Below are 18,772 nucleotides of genomic sequence, written 5' to 3' on the forward strand. Positions count from 1 at the left end.
TCCACGGAAAACCATAAAGTTAAAACAAAACATTCAACAAAGACCTCTTCGGTTTGGGTGGGTTTTTTGTTTTTGTTTTTTTAAACGAGCCGCCCGCTCTACACACCCAGGCAGAAAGGAAATCCACCGCGAAGCGAGCCCTAAAATGGGGGAATCGCCAGCCGGGTCCCCCCTCCACCCCAGCCAGACAAGAGGCAGAGAGGGAGGAGGAGGAGGAGAGGAGGAAGAAAAAAAATAAAAATAATAATAAAAAAGACCCAATCTCACTTGAACTCTGCTTTTTGCCATGATCTTCAGGGTGCTTGGCTTTTTCCCCCGCCTTGATCTCTCGGAAAGACATCGCGCTCGGCGGCCGATCGTCTCCGGGCGGCGAAAGGCGAGCTCCCGTCTCACATGGGGCCGGTTACCGGCGCGGGCTGGCCGCCAGGCTCCTGCCTCCCGTTTTTGCGAGCCACCACATATTGTGTGTGCTCGCTGCTGGCGGCGGCGGCCTCCCACAATACACCGCTGCGAGCGCCGCGAACGCCTAACCGCCCTCCGCCGCCTGCACATTCACGGCGGCCGCGCGGCGCAGCCCCCGGCCCGCGGCCGCCCGCCGCCGCCGCCCCGCCGCCGCGCGCCGCCGCATGGGCCGCCGCCGGGGTGGGTTTATTTTTTTTTCCTCCCCGCCCCGGGGTTAACGGCATGCGGGGGGGCGAGTGGAATCTGCCCGCTGCATTTACCTTAGCGCAAACTGTTTCTAAACAAGATGGACCTATAGGTGGGACAAGTTGGTTGTTGGGGTTTTTTTGGTTTGGGTTTTTTTTTTTTTTCCTCTTTTTAGGGGTAAGACTTCAGCGAACCCGGACCGGGCGGCCGCAGGCGGAGCGCGCAGCCCGCCGCCCTGCTGCAGCAGCGATGGGAGAAGGCGCGGGGGGGGGGGGGGGGGGGGGGAGGGAAGCGGGAAGAAGAGAGAAGCGGTAGCGGCGGGGGGGGGGGGGGGGGGTTGGTGGTGCTGCCGTTCGGCGACACACAGCCGGGGGGGGGGAAGCAGTTTTGCTTATTAAAGGTCCGGGTCCGGCGGCAGCCAATCAGCGGGGAGCTTCCATTTTGTTTTAGGTATTAAAGGCCGGGCGGCGCGGTCCCCCCGTCGCTCGCCGGGGCGCGGAGCCGGGCGGAGCGCGGCGGGCGCATGGCGCGGCTGCACTCGGTCCGCGGCAGCTCGGCCGCGGTCGGGCAATTGGCTGGTTAAAGGCAGCGGGGCGGCCGCAGCCAATGGGCGAACAGCTTCCATGGGGCTTGAGTTATTAGACGGCGGTGTAAAAACATCCTTCAGCAGACAGCTAAGGAGAGGCCAACAGATCAGGCAGCCATTTTTCTGCAATGGAGCGAAATGGCCAACTGGGCTTTTCCTTTGTTCCAAAAGGGGGATCCGCCATGTGAATCCACACCGTCCACTTGCGGGGAGCGCTCGGGGTGGTGTTAGTCTGGCACCATGCTTAGAGGACTCACTGAAGAAGGAAGATTTGACCCCCCCAAAAAAAAAACTAAAAAAAAAAAAAATGCGGATTTTTTTCCCTTATGATTCGGGATCCATCTTTGTCTCGTGTAACTAGGTCATGGCACACCCTATGTCAGCAGTTAACAATTTCGAATGCCAAAAAAAAGTAATACATTATTTTTCAATTTTTTTTCGTTATTTTGTGGGTTTTTAAGCTTTGTACAGCTCTCTGATGACCGAACAATAAATTTTAGAGAGTATTTCCTGTATTAAACACTTGATTCCTGGCCATTTTTATTAACTCCTTTGGTGCTTACAAGGTAACGTTTTAAATAATCATAGGAATAGTGAATCTGTCAAAAAGGCAATTTGACTATGATAAGCTTTTTTTTTTTTCCTTTCCTCTTACGTTGTAAGTACCCAATCCATTCTGTCCTTGCTAAGTGTAGTTTTCATGTTAATGTTACTGAAGTGGTCCTTATTGCTAAGCCTTCATTTGCATGTCTTATGTTTTTGTCTGTTTACCTAAACCAATTTATGCTTTTTCCAGTATTTTACTTATAAAGCAAAATACCTAGATAAGAGATGCTTGAAAGTTGTTTACAACCATTAAATGTTAACCAGGTGTTTTCACACTAACATGTGCAGCCTAAAACTATATAGGAGAATAGTGTCTGCGTGCTCTGTGGAAAAACACTGAACGTCCTTTTTATGTACAGGGTAAATCTGCCACAGGAAGGTAGATTTAAGCCTCGAGTAGGAGTCCTCGCTGCGTACAGTCAGTTAACATAGCTAGACAACTTTTTCTATAGCTTTTTTTTGGGTTGTTGTTTTTTTTTTTTTTTTGATGCTAGACCACTGTCATACAAAGATCCGTAAACTATCTTAACAAGATCTGCTTTGACTTGCAAACTTACGAGCGAAGTGGTGATACAGATCGTATATGTTTATAGCCGTTATTTTTAAAAAGCGTAACAACTTCACCTTCAGAGCTGCATTCAACTATGGTGCGCGGGTAAGTAAACCCCTTTTGCCCTTGCAGAGAAACATATAGACCAGGCCTGTGCGGCTAACGTTATTGTCCTGGGTAGAAAGATCCTAATGTCGTCTGTGTGAGCGGTGGCGATCTCCTTCTCCTCAGATACATCTAACAGCGTCTCTGAAAACGTCTATTTTCAGGGAGGGATTTCTCTTTTCTGCATAAAGCGCTTGGTCGTCCGCAGCCCTGGTGTCTTTTTTTTTTTTTTTTTTTGCGGAGAGACGCCGTGAATCCATTGCAGGCGTTACGTGGTTGTTAAATGGAACGCACAAAAAAAAAAATCTGCCTGCGAACAGTTAAGATGTGAAGTTGATTGTAAAAAAGGCGAAAAGGCGGTGGTGGTGGGGATCCCTTACATGTTTTATCCGTCTAATTACAGAAGATCAAAAAAAAAGGCAACAAAATGGGGGGGGGGTGGGTGTTTTTCAAGACGGTGAGTCTTAATGGCGGATGTCTCACTAAAAAGCACTGTAAAATCCTTCATACCGAGAGGCAGTGACTTGGAGAGAGGGGGGGAAAAGGAGGTCTGGAAGTAAATCCAAAATGAGGGAGTTTCTTTCCAAGTGAGGGACCCTTTGCAGCCTGAGTTTTACAGCTGGAGGAGCCGTGACGCAGTTGATATTCACAGCAGTTGTGCTTTAGTGCAGCCACCCAGCCCATGAAATGGCCTCCCCGCCGAAGTCTGGTGGTTTTATTATGTGAAAGCCTGCGGAAGCACCGTGTCCCGGGCGCCGGGAGGGGTGGCTGGTGGCAGGCAGGGCGCTCCCGGTCGCGCTCCATGTTGTGTGAGGGTAGCCGCCATCATGGCTTCTCCTTCGGCGCCGCGTTCTCCTCAGAGCTGGGGCGGCGGCGAGGCGGACTCTCCCCCACTGCCTGGCGGCGCTTCGCGTCCCGATCACTGGAGGGAAATGGTTATTTTTTGTTGGGTTTTTTTTTCCCTCCCTTTTTTTTTTTTTTTCTCTCCCCCTTTCCCGCCCCCCCCTTCCCCCACCGCTTTGTGAGGGGTTGTGGAAGGCGAAGCCGGGGAGGGAGCGGGGCGCTTGGCGGCTTTTTCTCCCCGCGGCTGCCGCGCACAAGATGGCCGCGCCGGGGAGCGCCCTGCAGCAGCGGGAGGCAGCACTGCGGGCGGCGGAGCTGGCGTCGTTCCAGCCCGGCCAGAGCGGGGGGGGCCTGGCCGGGCGGGCAGGACAAAGGCAGCTCGCATAATGCAGCCCCAGCCCTGGGTGCCTATAAATAACGCCGCCCGCCCATCGCCTGCCTCCCTGCCCCCCGCTGCAGCCTCCCGCTCGCTGGCTTTTATATAAATACCGTAAGATGAAAGTAGCCCAATGCAGAGGGGGGGAAAGAAAAAATTAAGAGGAACAAACAACAGTGCTTTCCCCCCCCAAAAAAAAATAAAAAAGCCCACAAAAAGCTAACAAAACCCCGGACTCGGCGGCTGTGGGGGGCGGCGGGGGTAAGACAGGCAAATGAGCAGGCAGCGCTGGCTGCGGGAGGAGCAGGGCGGCGTCGCCAGCCTCCCCGCCTGGAGCGGGCTGCTGCGCCCCGCCAACGCGCCGGGGGGAGCGCGGCCGCCGCTCGTCACATGGCTCTTTGTTGTTTTCCTTCTCCTGGCCCTCCTGGGCTTTTCCCCCCTCCGCCATCGCCCAGCCGCTCCGCCGGGGCAGCCGCTGCCCTGCTTCCTCCCGCCCGCAGCCGGGAGGGGATGGGGCGGCCCGGCCCGGCCGGCCTGCAGCGCCTAGCTCCCCGGGCCCGCGGCTGGGCTGGCGCGGAGCCGGCTGCCGTGCTGCAGTGCGAGCCGCCATGGCCGTCCGAGGTGTTACATGTGCTGCTTTTTTTTTTCCGTTCTTTTTTTTTTTTTCTTTTTGTTTTTTTTTTTTTTTTGTCGTTGGTTGGTTGGTTTTGGTTTTTTTTCCCCGAGCAGATTTTCCTGCGGCTCGCTTGGGGTGGAGGCGTGGGGGTTATTTCGGAGCTTCACAAGCCTCGCTGTGCTCTGCGGGGAGTTGTATCTTGTGCTCCACTGCAGACCCAGATTAGGTGAGCTAGGAAAGCCTGGCTTGAGCAACCACTTCAGAGGGCAGGACAGGGAGGAAAAGCAAACACTTGTAGAGAGGTGGCCTCCCTGGTAAGGCTAGAGCAGGAGCGTCCTGCGGACCCTGTGGGAGGGAGAAGGTAAGTGGCTGCTTGGCAGAGGCTGCCTGCGGGAGCGGCATGTGCCGGGCAGGGTGCGCCCTGCCCGCCAGTTCCTGCGGCTCAGGACCAGTCGGTCCGTGGGTTTGTAAAACCTGTGCTGTGGTATGTGCCGAGGCTCAGGTGTGTTTTCCTGCAAGGGAGCAGGGTGCTGCCGCGAAGGAGGCACCGCAGCCTGCGCCTTTCGCAACGACGCGAAGGGCTTACGCTCATCCCTTCGTTCCTTGTAACCCCCCCCCCCCCCCTCGGTCCTCACCGGGTCAGGCTCTGTCGAGAACAAGCGACAAATCGTCCTCACAAAACATAACACGTTTCCATGGAGGGGAAATTGAAAAAAAAAAAAAAAAAGGTTCCGCACTGCCAGGGTGGCTGTAACCCGGTGCCTGTGCCCCCGTGGCGGGGCTGCGGCGCGGCAGCCATGGCGCTCCGGGCTGGGTCCCGACTCCGGCCAGCCCGCCGGGAAGCGCCTGGCCCTGGCTGCTGCCAGCACTGCAGCAGCCCTCCCGCTTTACAATCGCTTTACATGATAATCTGCTAGTCAACTTGGAAGAAAGGGTGACGTTATTCTTAGCTAAACACCATTAAAATGCTCCTCTGTTTCTCAGGAGAGGTGGAAAGCGTTTCAGCTGCCTGGAAATGGCCGAATCAGGCGACGTGTAGATCAAAGGGCGGTGTAGATCTGTGCTTGGGTTTGCAGGGGTTTTACGAACTGTAGTAAAAACGTTTCTGCAGCTTGCATCAGTGAGTTAAGTCAGCACGTGAAGTGATTAAAAAAAAAAAGGCAGGTTTAAACAGCATCGGTTCTTAACTGTCCCGGGATTTAAAATTTGTTTAAATAAATATTTGGATATTAGTAATATCTGCATTTAAGCCTTGACGTTGGTCTGTTTAACCCTGAAGCAAGCTAGCTCTGCCCTAACGTAGGCTTTGAAACGATTCAGCCAGACCATAATACTGTGGGAGCTTAGACAGCTTTGTCTGTACTTGCACCTCTCTGCGTATTTTTCCAGGACTATGATCTTTGTCTGCAATTAATCATTGTTCAGGACGGCCGTTCCCGATGGTAGAATCCATGAGCTGCTCCAGCTGGGAGAGGTCCTAAAGCGTGTGTGCCTGGCGTACGTGCGAACCAGGGCCAGAAATTGCTGGGGCAGCAGGCGTTCGTACAGCGAGCCCGCCGTGCAGACCCAGTGAATTGTGTGGGTCCTCAGCACTTCTGGAAATTGTTTTTGTAAGTCTGAGCTGCACATTTCTTTCCGTTTTTCAGAGTTTCTAAATGACTGGTAATGCTCGATATAGTTTTAAAAGTCAACCGAGGCAGTTGAGACTGGTTGCGCTCTCAGAGTGGGTGGTTTCATGGCTGAACCTTGTATCTGAAAAGCTAAATGTTCTGGTACGGCATGTTTAAATCCCAGAAAGGTCAAACCAGACTTTCATACTTGCGTTAGATTGACCCTGGTTTACTGGGTGAGACTCTTAGAGAAAGAAAGAGATCTCTCAGGGGAGGGGGGGAGGGGGCGGGAGAAGAATTTTTTTTCTCTGAACAGCTTGTGGTGACTCTGCGCACATTCTTGAAGCAAAGGGGTTTGTTCTTGCCCACAGCGTCCCTCCCCTGCATTGTTGAGTGGAAAACTCTTATGCTAATTATTTCACTGTCTGTTATCAATAAGAAGTGATTTAATTTCTTTGGCAGAGTGTTGCAACAAGAGCAAATTAGATTGAGAGGCAAAGTGAAATAAAAAATATGCAGCTGTTCTGCCAAACAATGATCGTGACTGTTTACAACATTTTGTTTTAGACTGGCTTGTACCCAGAATCCTTTATATTGAAGGTTTTCATGTCACAATCCACTGCTTGTGCAAGGAAGCTAGATTAGTGTATTATAAAGGACAAAAGAGACGTAGGTTCATCTGGTTCGGCTTCCTGCATTATGCAGGTCATAAGATTTTTGTGAATTAGTTGCTTTTTCTCATTTGAAAGAATTTAACTACAGCGTACCTGCATCTTAGAAAAACATCAGAATTTCATTTTTAAATGGGCTGTGAGAGAGACTAAAATAAGAGTCACCAAGCGCTTTCCATCGAAATCTACCTGACAGACTAGAAATCAAAGTAACCTTTTTAAACTTGCCTAGTTTCTGCTTTCAGTTTCTGGATGTTGCTGTATCTCAGGCTGCTTGTCAGAGGAATGCTCCATTACCAGATTTCTGTCCCCATGTAGCTGTGTACAGGCTGATCAACTGAGCATTTAACACTCCCGTTGCAGACTTGCAGAGCTCCCCCTCGGGTCCATCTTTACAAATCCTGTAATCGTTCCTGTTGCAGTTCCCTGTGAACACTCCAGTTTTTTGCCATTTTGATCTGGGCAGAAGGGGACAGAGCTATCGGCTATCAACGATAGTCGTACCCATGCCAACAGCCCTCCTGGCTGAGATGTCTCTGTTAGGCATCCAGGGATTACACCAGCCCACATTCAGCTGTTTTCCCAAGACTGCTCCCAAAATACTCTCAGATCTGTTCCTTCTTGGGACACCGTACTGTTGGTTTGTGCTTTTTGTTCTGCATTTAGGGCTTTACAGTTGGCCCTCTGGAAAAGGACAAATCCTTAGACAGCATTGCTGCTTGCAATGGCCTTTTTTTTTTTTTTTTTTTTTTTTTTTTTTTTTATAGCCCCTCCTGCCACTGTTGAGTGTCACCTATAAACTTGGTTGGTAATGTTTTTGTATTTTCTTCCAGATAAACAACTGCTTCTGTCTCCATTGTAGGAGTTTCCCAGTTCCGGGTGCGTATACATCTCAGCGGTGTCAATATTGTGTCAGGAGGAGGTCTGGATGTACGCCATCCTTGCCACGCCTCAGTTCCATGGGAAGAAAGCCCAATTTAGGAGCTGGAAGGGAGCCAGGAGGCACACTGCAGCATTTGCCTGCCCTGGTGTCTATAACATAGCCATAACATAGCCATAAAATAACGTAGAGCCCAAAACGGTAGCAGGACCCGTAAAGAAAGATGACAGCTCTAGAACACAGTGGTTACAGCTGCATTTTGAGACCTTCCTGTTTAATGGATTTTAATCCATTTGGTTATGCCTTCTTGCTCTTACAATCTCCTACTCATAATCAGATAAACATTTCGCAGGGATTGAGGTATGGCACATCAGCCCTCTTGCGGAAATCTCCTACTAGTGATGTTACTATTTACCTCCAAACCTGGCAGTTTTTTAAAACAGTTTCTCTCGGCAGGTAAACTCATGAAGCTTGGTCTCCCATGGATTTGTGTCCATAAATGTCCCCTGACAAATCTTCCAGCTCTTTGCCAGTCTTGCTGAGCCTGTCTGGCTGGGCGAAGGGTAATGTGCTGGCTGGGAGCTTGATGGGGCAGTGGTACGGCCCCTTGGTATGTGCAAGGGCTCGGCTCTGCCTGCCTTTCCCAAGACCAGGATGGTGCCTCTACTACATTCTCTACCCAGCTGTTCATTCAAGACCTAAATATGTTTGGGACTTCTACCCCACTGCCAAATTTGACTGAGACTGGAGGAAGGAGAGGAAAAATTACAGAGAACAACACAGTCACGTTAGACTGTTTTATTTTTAGGAAACCAGGCTAAGAATATCAAAGGAATATTAAGTAGAAATATGGACAGGGTATTTGCCTGTTCAATTTTTTTGCCATGAAATTTTTCATTTCTTCCTAAGAACAGCAGATGATCTGTCTAGGGAATTTCTCAGCCAAAATCAGCAACCTCCTGACAGATTTCACTGGTGTCCCAGCACGCTCTCAGGATGCACGGGATGTAAGCATTGAACAATGACAGGGAATTACTAGTCTGCTGCGGTGTTTAGCTGCCTGGGTGCAAAGAGATGTATGGTGATACCCAGTGGTGGAACAAACATTTATTTTGTTTAAGATCCATACAAATTTTGATGGACATGCTGGATGTTTGCCAGGGCTGGGGTTTTTCAGTTTCTTTTAAAACTGTCTGTTCATTTTATTTCTGCTGGTATTATGACAAAGCCACCTCTGTATGAGAGGTAGTGCTTTCAGAGATCTAATCGTTCTCAAGCTATAAAGGAATAAAGAAGCTGTTTCAACACCTGACTTGCAGAATGTTTTGGTTTGCTTCTTGCCTATTGAAATGCAGCTGCTATTGAAACCCTATGATCCCATTAGAATGTACAACCAGTTATTATTTAGAATACTTCCAAGCTTATAAAAATAATGAAATAAGAAGATGGGCAATTCTAATCAACATTCTAAAGCCATCAAATCACTGAACAGTTCAGTTCAGTTCTTCATGGCCTAAACAGTACAATTTTAAGAAAAAAAAATACCATTTGGAGAATGTGGACACTCATATAGCTTACATCAAAAGGAAATGAAGATACAGATAAGTAATCTAAAAGGATATTTGTGCATTAAAATACTTGTGTATCTGGACAGCTGTCATGAAACTGTTTAGGTGTGATGGTAGCTGGAGACCTATGAGTCTTTGTAACAAATGCAGGCATACAGGGATCGTGCTGATTATAAGTGATGGAGTATAAAATGTTGCGGCCAGAAAAGTGTTGACAAAGATCAAATGAATGAGTTTAGTTTACAAATCAGAGCAGTTTCTTCTAACTGATATGATACAAATCACCTACAACACAAGACCGAGACAGTTTTGCCCTTGACATTGTTGCCATTGTTCTCAAATCTGCAGTTCAGGATCCCCATCTTGATTTATTTTTTGACAGGACAGTTGGGAGTGCCCCAGCTGGTCTACTAAGCCCTGGGTTTCAGCTGAGTGGGCCAGAACGTGCAGGATTAGTGAATGCTGTGCCATCCATTGCTTTTCTAGGCTGCTGCATAACAGCAGCTCCCAGTTGCTAAGCAGCTGCAGAGCCAGGCTCTGCCTTTGCTACCAATCAGCTGTACCAGGGGAGCAACGTGGGTTCCCCTTGATCGGTGGAGAGGAGCCAGCAGCGTGAAAACGGGAGCGGTGGCCATCGCAAAATTGTTCCTTTTCTGGCTGGCTGATGGGCCCCCTGGCAAAAATGCTGGAGTGAAGCGAAGGGACACTTGATGGCCCAGAAGCAGGGGGTGGCAGGGGGCGGGGGGAGAGGGAGAGCCAGCATATGTGCACAACGGAGGTTACAAAGACAGCAGATCTTAGCAGAGCAGGGGGGCACACGCTGAGGAGAAAGAAATGGGAGAGAGGCCAAATGCACAGTTCAGAATATAATAAAAAAAAAAAACCAGGAGGAGAGTGCGGCATATGGAGAGGGGAAATAAAGCAGAACTTGCACAGCCTGCGAATAATTGAATAGAAAATACAGGAAGAGAGGGAAGGAGCTTGATTCATTACTGCCCTTCACCTTGTGGAGTCGGCTACACCGGGGAAGAGGAGGTGTGGAATACAACAGCATCTTTCATGTTTAGCAGCGAACTGTAGGTTTTACATTTCAACCCCTGCCATTTGTGGTTTTCTTGCTGCATATCCCCTGCCTTTTGTTTAGACTTGATTCCTGCAGGCTCTGTTCTTATCTTTGCCTGGTTTCTTATTTATTTTTATACTTGCTTTGGCTTTTGTTATTTTTTTACAAGGTAAGTCTTAAATTAAAATACCGTTTCCAGATACTTTGTTTCAACCTTGAAGAGGGCAGGCCGTTGCTAATTCCTAACTGAAGTTCGTTTCCAGTAGATCTGCAAAGCCATTGCTGCTTTTCTCCCCCTCTCTTTTCCAGGAGCTGCTGATGGAGAAGAGAGTTCCCTTTACTTCCCTATGCCTTCCCCTGTGCGTTGTTTTTCCTTTTCCCTGCACAGTGCCTGCCAGCAGCCCGGGAAGACTTGCTGCTAGCAGCATGCGGCAGGAAGTGGTTCCTGCGGCAGTAAATTATCACAAATGCCTGACATGTTGCATAAGGAGGAGCAAAAAAGTGTCATGAACATCTGTGGGGGGGTTGTGGCCAAATGAGATTCTTGTTCCACCACCGCTTAGCTGCCCACATGAAAAAATACTTTGTGGTCTCAGTGCCGAATACGCAATTGCCAGTTAGAGCTGGCAGGGAAGCAGGGAAGCTATATGTTCCTCTCTCCAGCTCTTCCAGACAGAGGATTGAGGGGCACATTTGTACAGGAGGGTGGGGAGAGGATTTAAAGCTCGTGCAGCTGTCACCCTCCTTTGTGGCCAGCCCTGGCTTCCTTGGAGGCCTGTCAACTGAGGACACTTTTTTTCCCAGCTCCAAAACTGAGTCCTAAAAGGAGAACAGATGCCCACCCAAATCTACAGGAAGAATTTGCTGTGGGCTCTGTGTGTGTGTGTGTGTATTTCAGGCCAATAAAAAACTTGACAGATATGCAGCCAGATGTGTTTTGTACTTGGCAGATTTTTGTCTAAGGTGTCTGATTCAGAAGGATGCTATATTTGCTTCCTCCTTCCATTTGTTTGGAGTCCTGTATCTTTGAACGGGGACTGTCTATACTATTGTTAAACTCCTAAGACCATTAATGGTCTAGATGCACTGACATTTTACAAGTAGATTTAGCAGCCTTTCACACAGCGGGATTTTTAGCATTATGAGAGACGCAAGTTTAATTAGAATGATTTTAACCAGGAAATCTCCCTGCCTTAAGAAATCAGAGCTACTATGTTAATCCTGGTGAGCAATGGGAACTTAACAGCGTTCCTGTTGTTGTGATGAGAGTCAGGAATGGTGAAATATGTGTAGGAAGGGAGAAACGCACAGGAAACATGCCATCAAGGACAGTGGTGTCAAGCTCGCACAGGGCAGCGCGCCAGTCCGCATTTGGCAATGGATGACCCGTGGGCTGGAGCAGCACCGGCAGGTTGCTGCCCTCTATGTGCCTGTGCACACCAGACCATGCCACTGCCGGGATTGCTCAAATGCCTTCCCAACCCGTCAAGGACCTCCAGCCAGGCCACTGCACCATCAACCCATCCAGCTCCCACAGACATGTCCCAGGCCAAAAATCACAGCTCTAAAGCAAACATGACACAATTACAACTGAGTTTATTTCCACCGCCTGAAGTTATTAATTAGCCTGCTCTCAGAGCATCGCTGTTCCTTTGCAGGCTTTGCTCTGGCTGGGTTAATGGCTACTTTCAGGTCTGAGAGAAATTCAGTCTGGGCCTGTCCTTTGTCTAGTGATGCTCTGACAAGCCAGAAACCTTTCTGGCTCCTGCCAAACCTCTATGCCTATGTATGAGCTTCTCCCAGCCAGACAAGGACAGAGCAAATGCTTCCCGCTTAGCTCTCCTTGTACAGCTAGCACTCAAGAAAAAATGGGCAGGAATTATGGTGTTTCCCATAGGGATATAAACAGAGGCTGTTATCATCTCTTCAGTCTGCAGTTGCTGCCTTCCTGTAGGAAGTTTGCATAAATATCAGAGGGAAGGATGTGAACTTCACATGTTAACTGCCCTTTAATGTCAGTGCCATACGTTACTCAGCAAAAGCCTGCCTGTTTCATCCACAGTTGTCTCTCTTACAGCCTACTTTGCTATCCTTTTTTCTCCTCCTATGAATAGTCCCTGTTTCCCCACATTTGTCCAAAAGATTTGAGAGCTTCCTGCCTGGGCCAGGTGCTGGAGTGATGGCTATTGCATAGCCAATGCAGCAATGAAGTGTTGATCAAAGCCTGGCTTCTAACAGCTGAAAAACACGTGCTTGTTCAGGTTGCATTGTAGCTCACATAGTGGAAAATATATTTAACAAGCAAAAACCTGGGATCACTTAAACTTGAGGTTCTCAAAAGCCTCACAAAAAAAGTACAACTCCACACATTTCAGGTTTAGTGGAACCTACCAACCAGTTTTTGGGGAGCATAACCCAGATTTGGCCACCCACAGTGGACCTACCTACCCCATACTTACCCCTACTGTGTAAACTAAAGGAGCTGAATACAACTCCTGGCTGTGGTGCTGTGTTCATCTTAATAAATATGCCTATGGGTTTCAGTCCTCCTTTGTTTCTAAACCAGCAAGTACATTAAAATATCTCTCTCCACCAGGAATTACGTACTTTGGGAAGGCGAGAAGAAGGGAAAAGTAATTTGAAGCAAGCAGATACTACAGAGAGCACTCTGATTTGGAAAAAAACTCGCCAACATCTTGATGCTTGCTGGGTCAGGTGGAGTGCTGGGTAATGGAAACACAGGAAGGTATAAGCCAGAGGGATTTTAGTGTTGTATACTAAAGAGATGGGTTGGATACTGGGTAAAAACACATTGTGTTGCAAGGAAAGCTATTTACAGCTCTTTTCCCCACGTTTCCCAAAATTACTTCCTGATGGGATTTATTCTCTGCTGCAGATCTGGATGCAGAAGAGCATCTGATGCTGATAAATTCACACAGATCTGTAGCAGAGCCCTGTGCTCTCACTCAGGCACGAGCAAGTCTGTGCATCACTCATGAACCTGCTGCTTTTGACCGTTCCCATGGTAAAACCAACCACAGCTACCAACGCAGACACAACCTGCAGATCTCATCTGAAACAAAACATTTTGAATCCCTCTCTCTCCAGCAAATCTCCAGATTCACTTCTCAGCTCAGAGGTAGAGGATGAGATCCAGCATCACTGTGATAGCTCTGTCAGCCTGTGTTGACAAAATCCTCCCCATCACTCAGTGAAGCCATGCCAGCACATCTGGGAGACACACATATCGCCCAGATCCTTGGGGGCAAAGTTACGGTGGTGTTGGCAGACACTTGCTTGTTCATTTCATGCTTTTCAGAGATCACTCACTGTGTTTGATGTTCCAGAAAAGGATGGGATGATCTTAACCTTGTGTTACCCGTTTTTTACAACAGAACTTGGCTTGAGAATTCACAATTTGGCTTGAGAATTTAGTGAGGAACAGAAACTTGAAACTACCCCTAAGCACCTACTGTATCAAGCTGTGACGTTACCATATTGATTTACACACTCTTCAAATTTGTAAAGTGGGGTTTTTTCCCCCCACAACTGCAAAGTCAAGAACTTAGTTTCTAATGAAAGATGAGATTCAAAATACACCACATTGGCCACACATGTATCAGGTAGGCCATATCTGCCCCACATAGTTGGCATCCCTGATTTAAAGCATACCAGAGAAAATAACACAAGAAACACTATGTGTTCCCTATAAATAGCCGCCCTCTAGGTAGTACTCAGTGTGTGGTTTATGAACAAAACCTGTCCGAACTACATCAAAGTGCCTGAATATTCACTGCTTGATTTTGATGAGTTCTGTGTCCAGTTTGGCTAACACCTCCTTGTTGCAGACCATTGTCCTGTTTTCTTTCACAGCACTCTGAACTCTGTGGTAGCATTTGGGCAGATTTTACATCAAGTTTATTGACAGATTTTTGCACTGATTTAGTGCATGGGCTACTTGAGCCAAGTGAAACAGGAACTATATTCCGAAGGCATGAAAAGGCAGAAAGGAAATTTTCTTATTGAAATATAATTTTTCCACATTACTTAATAGTCTAGAAAGTTAATACCTTTCTGGCAGCACTTCCCACTGGGAAAAAAAAATACGGTTCCTACTCAGCCAAACAACAATGTAATAATGTTTTAGGTTGGGTTAAATGTCTTAGAAACTGGCAGGTGTCACAGCCACCTTGCCTCCAGTGAAAAAGGCAATTGAGAGCCCTTATGAAACAAGGGATTTACATCAGTAGGAGCTACTACACAAAAACCAAGCACATGGCAAGGTTTGAATAGATGGTGAATCATGTGGCCCAAGGGATTTTTCGGGGTGGGGGCATGTGTGTAAAATATCAGGCCATGAGGACCAGATGGCAGAGCTCTGCATATGCAAGAGCAGCAGCAAGAAACGCTACAGAAATGGATACTGAGAAGCAGCTGAAAGTTGAGGAGACTGGGAGCTTTGATTTTGAAAAAAGATATTTCCAGGGTTGAGTGAAGGTCAAAAGAGAGTGCTGGCACTGTGAACAAAAACACAACTGAAAAAACAGTTTCGTACAGTTGTTCTGTAAACAAACTGAATTACCTTGAGTATATATATACCTAGCTTTGTCATAGGCTTCTCCTCTTACACGGATATTGTCACCCATAACTTCTTTGGATATTGTCACCCATAACTTCTTTGTGTGTGCAGTGGTCTGTGCACATGACAAACAAATGTTGTCCTTGTGTGACAGCTGAAATTTATGAGAAATTCATTCTACTTAGATGGTAAGTCCTGTTCTTTAGGGTCTGTATTTCCAGGGCGTTGTCTCTTGCTCTGTATATACATGCTGTAGTGGGAATTCATTGCTGAAAACGCAAATAATTAATATCACTGGTAATGTTAAAAAATAAATATTTAAGGCTCTGTCTTGTTATGCACAGTTTTAACTAAGTTTATAAATATTACCTTTGACATAAATGGGGCTACTTGTTCTTACTAAGTTTATGTTTAAGTCTTTGTAAAGCTGGGGTCTGTATTATCAAGAAGAAAATTCTTAAGTGTATTTCAAAAACGAAGTTCTAAAGACATTTAGGAAGAACAGGTCCCCATTCTTGTCTAGTTTATATTACCATATAAACCAATAATATCAGTATACAGCAGATGGCGTGTTCTGTTACTCCTCTCTACAATTGTGGCTACAAGGAAGTACGAGTAGTCTGAGCCCCTGCTGGTTAGCTAAAACAGTTGTATTTTCCATTAGAAATATTACTGCAAGCCATGCTGCTTAGCCTAAGGGCATGCACTACGATAGAGCTTAATTGATTGGAAATGTAAAACTTTTACAGTATTCAGAGTTCCTCCAAAGAGAACACAGCTAACCAGAATATTTTGCCAAGTCTGTTAACATAATTAAAACAGTATTTTGTGAGCAGGAGGATTTAGTTATGCTTCTCTTCCCTCATTTGACTTGATAGTCACAAAACTTACGGGCTCAATTCTAGCATTACTAAAACTCAGTTTCCTTGACTTCTTCAAGCACATCACAAAGGGACAAAGAGAGGCAGCACAGGTGCGTTGGTGGTGTTTCCTTAGGAGGTCAGGCTAAGGATATGCCTTAAGGTTCTTCCATTGTACCAAAACCATTTAGGAGGTTGTAAGCACTCTTCCACAGGCTCGGTATTCTGAGAAACGGGAGTATCAACTTATGTCATCACCCTGTATTGTAAAAAAGCCATAGCCTCAATATTAAACCTAATCTGTGAGGGGGTTTTGGGTGTCCTCAAAACTAACCTGAATTACCCATCAATACCATCTAAAGTTTTAAAGCATCTTTTAAAAATCCTAAACTTCCAGCAGTTTTCCTAGGCAGTGTGCTAACCTTTCGCTCCTTCCAATTATTTTCCTTGGCAATCGTGAAGTGACAAATTGGTAACAAGACTGGAACACAGATATTTACCATACCCCATTAAAGTCTTGATTTTGGTACACTCACTGTAAATCTTTATACGCATATTGACTCTTGAGCTGCAGATGCGTAAGCTTTTGATGAAACAGAACTTGTGCCAAAATCAATATACAGGCCAAAACAGAAGCAGGAGGACACTTACAATTAATAATGATTAGATTTGAATTTTACTAATAGAGGCTTGAATCTTCTTCAGTTTAAATCAGTGGCAGAATTCCATATTGGATTTTACTTTTTCACAGCCAGCAAAATACGCTTACCTTTTGCACAGGAGTTTATATGCCTAAAGCACTGCATACCAGTTATTTAAAAATAAGTAACTGAGACACTGAAATGCTGTATTTCATCAATACTAAATTACCTCACTACAAATAGAACATCCATTATTTAAAAACAGTCTTTGGAGTGTTTACAGTTGATTTTATAATCTACTCATTTTACATTGTTTCCTCCCAAATCTAAAGGTGTACAAATCTAAAGTTTCCTTAACTATAAAATCTAAAAGGAGACAAAGCTGTGAGAAATGTAAAGGTTGTTTTGTGAGGCTTGCAAAAAAACAAAAAAAAAAGCAAAAAAATCAACCTAACAATGACCCATAAAATACTTTTATCCCCCCCCCCAAATTTTTATGACAATAATTGAGTTGAAAAAAACCCGCCTGAATTACAGTATTCAGTTACAGGAAGACTACTGAGTCTATCTGCTGATCGTATCATACATAGTGTGACGCTGCTTTTGAGCTAGGCCCAAATAAATTAATTCAGGGTAAAACAATTCTTTCCTGGACCATTCATTCCTGTGTGATACTGGAATGCCCTCAGCCATTCCAGTAAACAGGAGCTGATAGCTTTTACTGTGGTCCAGATAAGTAAGACACTGGTTCACAGAGCATCTTTTTGATGGCTTGTGTATTCTACATACTTGTATTCTACATACTTGCATCAACTTTTTCCTCTGTAAAATGGTTAGCTTTAAATAGGTGTGAATTTGGTTTATTATTATTATTATTATTGTTGTTGTTGTTGTTTTATTATTATTGTTGTTGTTGTTACACAATCATCATCATTATCATTATTATCATTCTTACCATTATTATTTTTATTTTAATTATATGACACTTTGTTGGGTATTTACACGCCCCCCCATCCCCAAAATACCCTTTTCTAGCTTTTGTTCGCCCTCTGCACAAAGCAGTTTTCCTTGAAAGAGATGGGGAGAGCAGTCCTGTTTGCATTCGGTCTGGAAGGCCATCTAGTGACACAACCGTGCAGGAGAAAATACAAACCCCGAGTTGTGATTTTTTTTTTTTTTTCCCCTTAGTTGAATTAAATGATCTTGCTACACTCAAGCATGCCCTTGGGGGTTTGTTGCTATTCCCACAAGTGGTATTTTCAAAGATTTCAGAGTCAGTTTTGATTTCTTAAGGGCTAACGGGGTTTATTTGAGACGGAGCACACTGTTGACCCCTGCTAGGAAAGAAATATATTTTTTTTTGTGCAGAATGGTGATAGACTGGCACTTGAGCAGGTCTGATGTGAACACAGTGTCGCTCCTCTGACCTTGTTGGAGCCCAATGTGTCCGGCTGTTGTGATCCTCTGCCTTCCATGCTACAAAACAACGCCAAGTAGGTGCCTTTGACCGCCACATCTCTACAATTAAAATGTAAAATTTTGGTTTATTTTCATCGCAGCTCAGCTTGGATGGGCTGGGACTGGTGAACACACAATGAGCAGAGCTGTCGGTTCCTGCTCAAGCAATACAGCAGAATACAGGCAGAGTCAGTGCTGTTCCACGTGCCAGCAACAAGAGGCATTTCAGGGGGTGCCCGAGGGGGTCTCTGCCTCCCCCTCACCACGGCCAGCCCTGCACGCTCTCCCCTTGGCCATCATGACGGGGATCCACTGCTACAGATGTTGAGGATGGACTGGACGATGTCTTCTCAGCTGCTGGCGGCTTGGGGTGAACCAAGACAGAGCCTGAGATCCAAAGGGCCTCCCTGGAGGAACTGGGGAGGCCGGGGAGGGGAGGCCGCTGGTGCCACAGCTGCTGGATGGGGTTGAGCACCCAAGCGTGGGTAGCATGGCGGGCGGGTGGGCAGCACAAGGCCCAGCGGCCCCAGGTGGATGGAGGCCTTGGTGGCACCGGCAGGATGGGGCTGTGGGGAGGGACGCCTGTGAGGAGCTGATGCCACTGGAGGATTTGGGGCCGCTGCGGGGGTTCGGGGCTACCAAGGGGGTTTGAGGCCACTGGGGGGGTTCGAAGCCATCAGGGGGCTTGGGGTTGCCGGGGGAGATTTGGGGCAGCCGGGGGAATTCGGGGCCACGGGGGGGGGGGGGGGGGGGTTCAAGGCTGCTGAGGGGGCTCGGGGCCACTGAGGGGTTTGAGGCTGCTGAGGGGGGGTTGGGGCCGCCGGGGGGGGGCTTTAGGCCACCAGGGGGGCTCAGGGCCTCCAAGGGGGATTCGGAGCCACCAGGGGGGTTTGGGGCTACCAAGGGGGCTCGAGGCCACTGGGGGATTCAGGGCCGCCGAAGGGGTTCAAGGCTGCCGAGGGAGCTCGGGGCACTGAGGGGTCTGAGGCCACCAGGAGGGCTCGGGGTAGCAGGGGGGGGTCGGGGCCACCGAAGGGGTGCAGGGCCACCGAGGGGTTCGAGGCCGCCGAGGGGGATTCAGGGCCACCAGGAGGGTTCGGGGCTACCAAGGG

The 18,772-nt window shown here is 47.4% G+C and overlaps 1 protein-coding gene and 2 long non-coding RNA genes across 8 annotated transcripts in view; 1 reads left to right on the plus strand and 2 right to left on the minus strand.

Annotated features, from left to right (window-relative positions):
- Positions 1-547, minus strand: part of SETD1B (SET domain containing 1B, histone lysine methyltransferase) — a 54,188-nt gene extending 53,641 nt beyond the window's left edge. For 2 of the 3 annotated variants that reach the window (XM_080406037.1, XM_080406036.1), the window contains exon 1: positions 268-546. In XM_080406037.1, the coding sequence (XP_080262163.1) occupies positions 268-340 (73 nt within the window). In that variant the 5' untranslated portion in view covers positions 341-546. Of the gene's footprint in view, positions 1-267 lie in introns of all 3 variants that reach the window. The other variant, XM_080406038.1, reaches the window with a different exon arrangement.
- Positions 520-8,803, plus strand: LOC308071458. 4 transcript variants are annotated; one of them, XR_013931212.1, is made up of 3 exons: positions 520-642; positions 1,406-2,495; positions 5,720-8,803. It is a non-coding gene; the product is annotated as an uncharacterized lncRNA (long non-coding RNA). The 4 variants fall into 4 exon arrangements; XR_013931213.1 differs by lacking the exon at positions 520-642 and adding an exon at positions 643-760; XR_013931214.1 differs by lacking the exon at positions 520-642 and having other exon boundaries at positions 988-2,495.
- LOC308071486 lies at positions 3,209-3,639 on the minus strand. The gene is made up of 2 exons (XR_013931231.1): positions 3,511-3,639; positions 3,209-3,417 (listed from the first exon to the last, which is right to left on the minus strand). It is a non-coding gene; the product is annotated as an uncharacterized lncRNA (long non-coding RNA).
- Positions 8,804-18,772: the final 9,969 nt, after the last annotated feature.

This window comes from Falco punctatus, assembly GCF_963210335.1.
Source record: "Falco punctatus genome assembly, chromosome: 1".
Lineage (NCBI taxonomy): Eukaryota > Metazoa > Chordata > Aves > Falconiformes > Falconidae > Falco > Falco punctatus.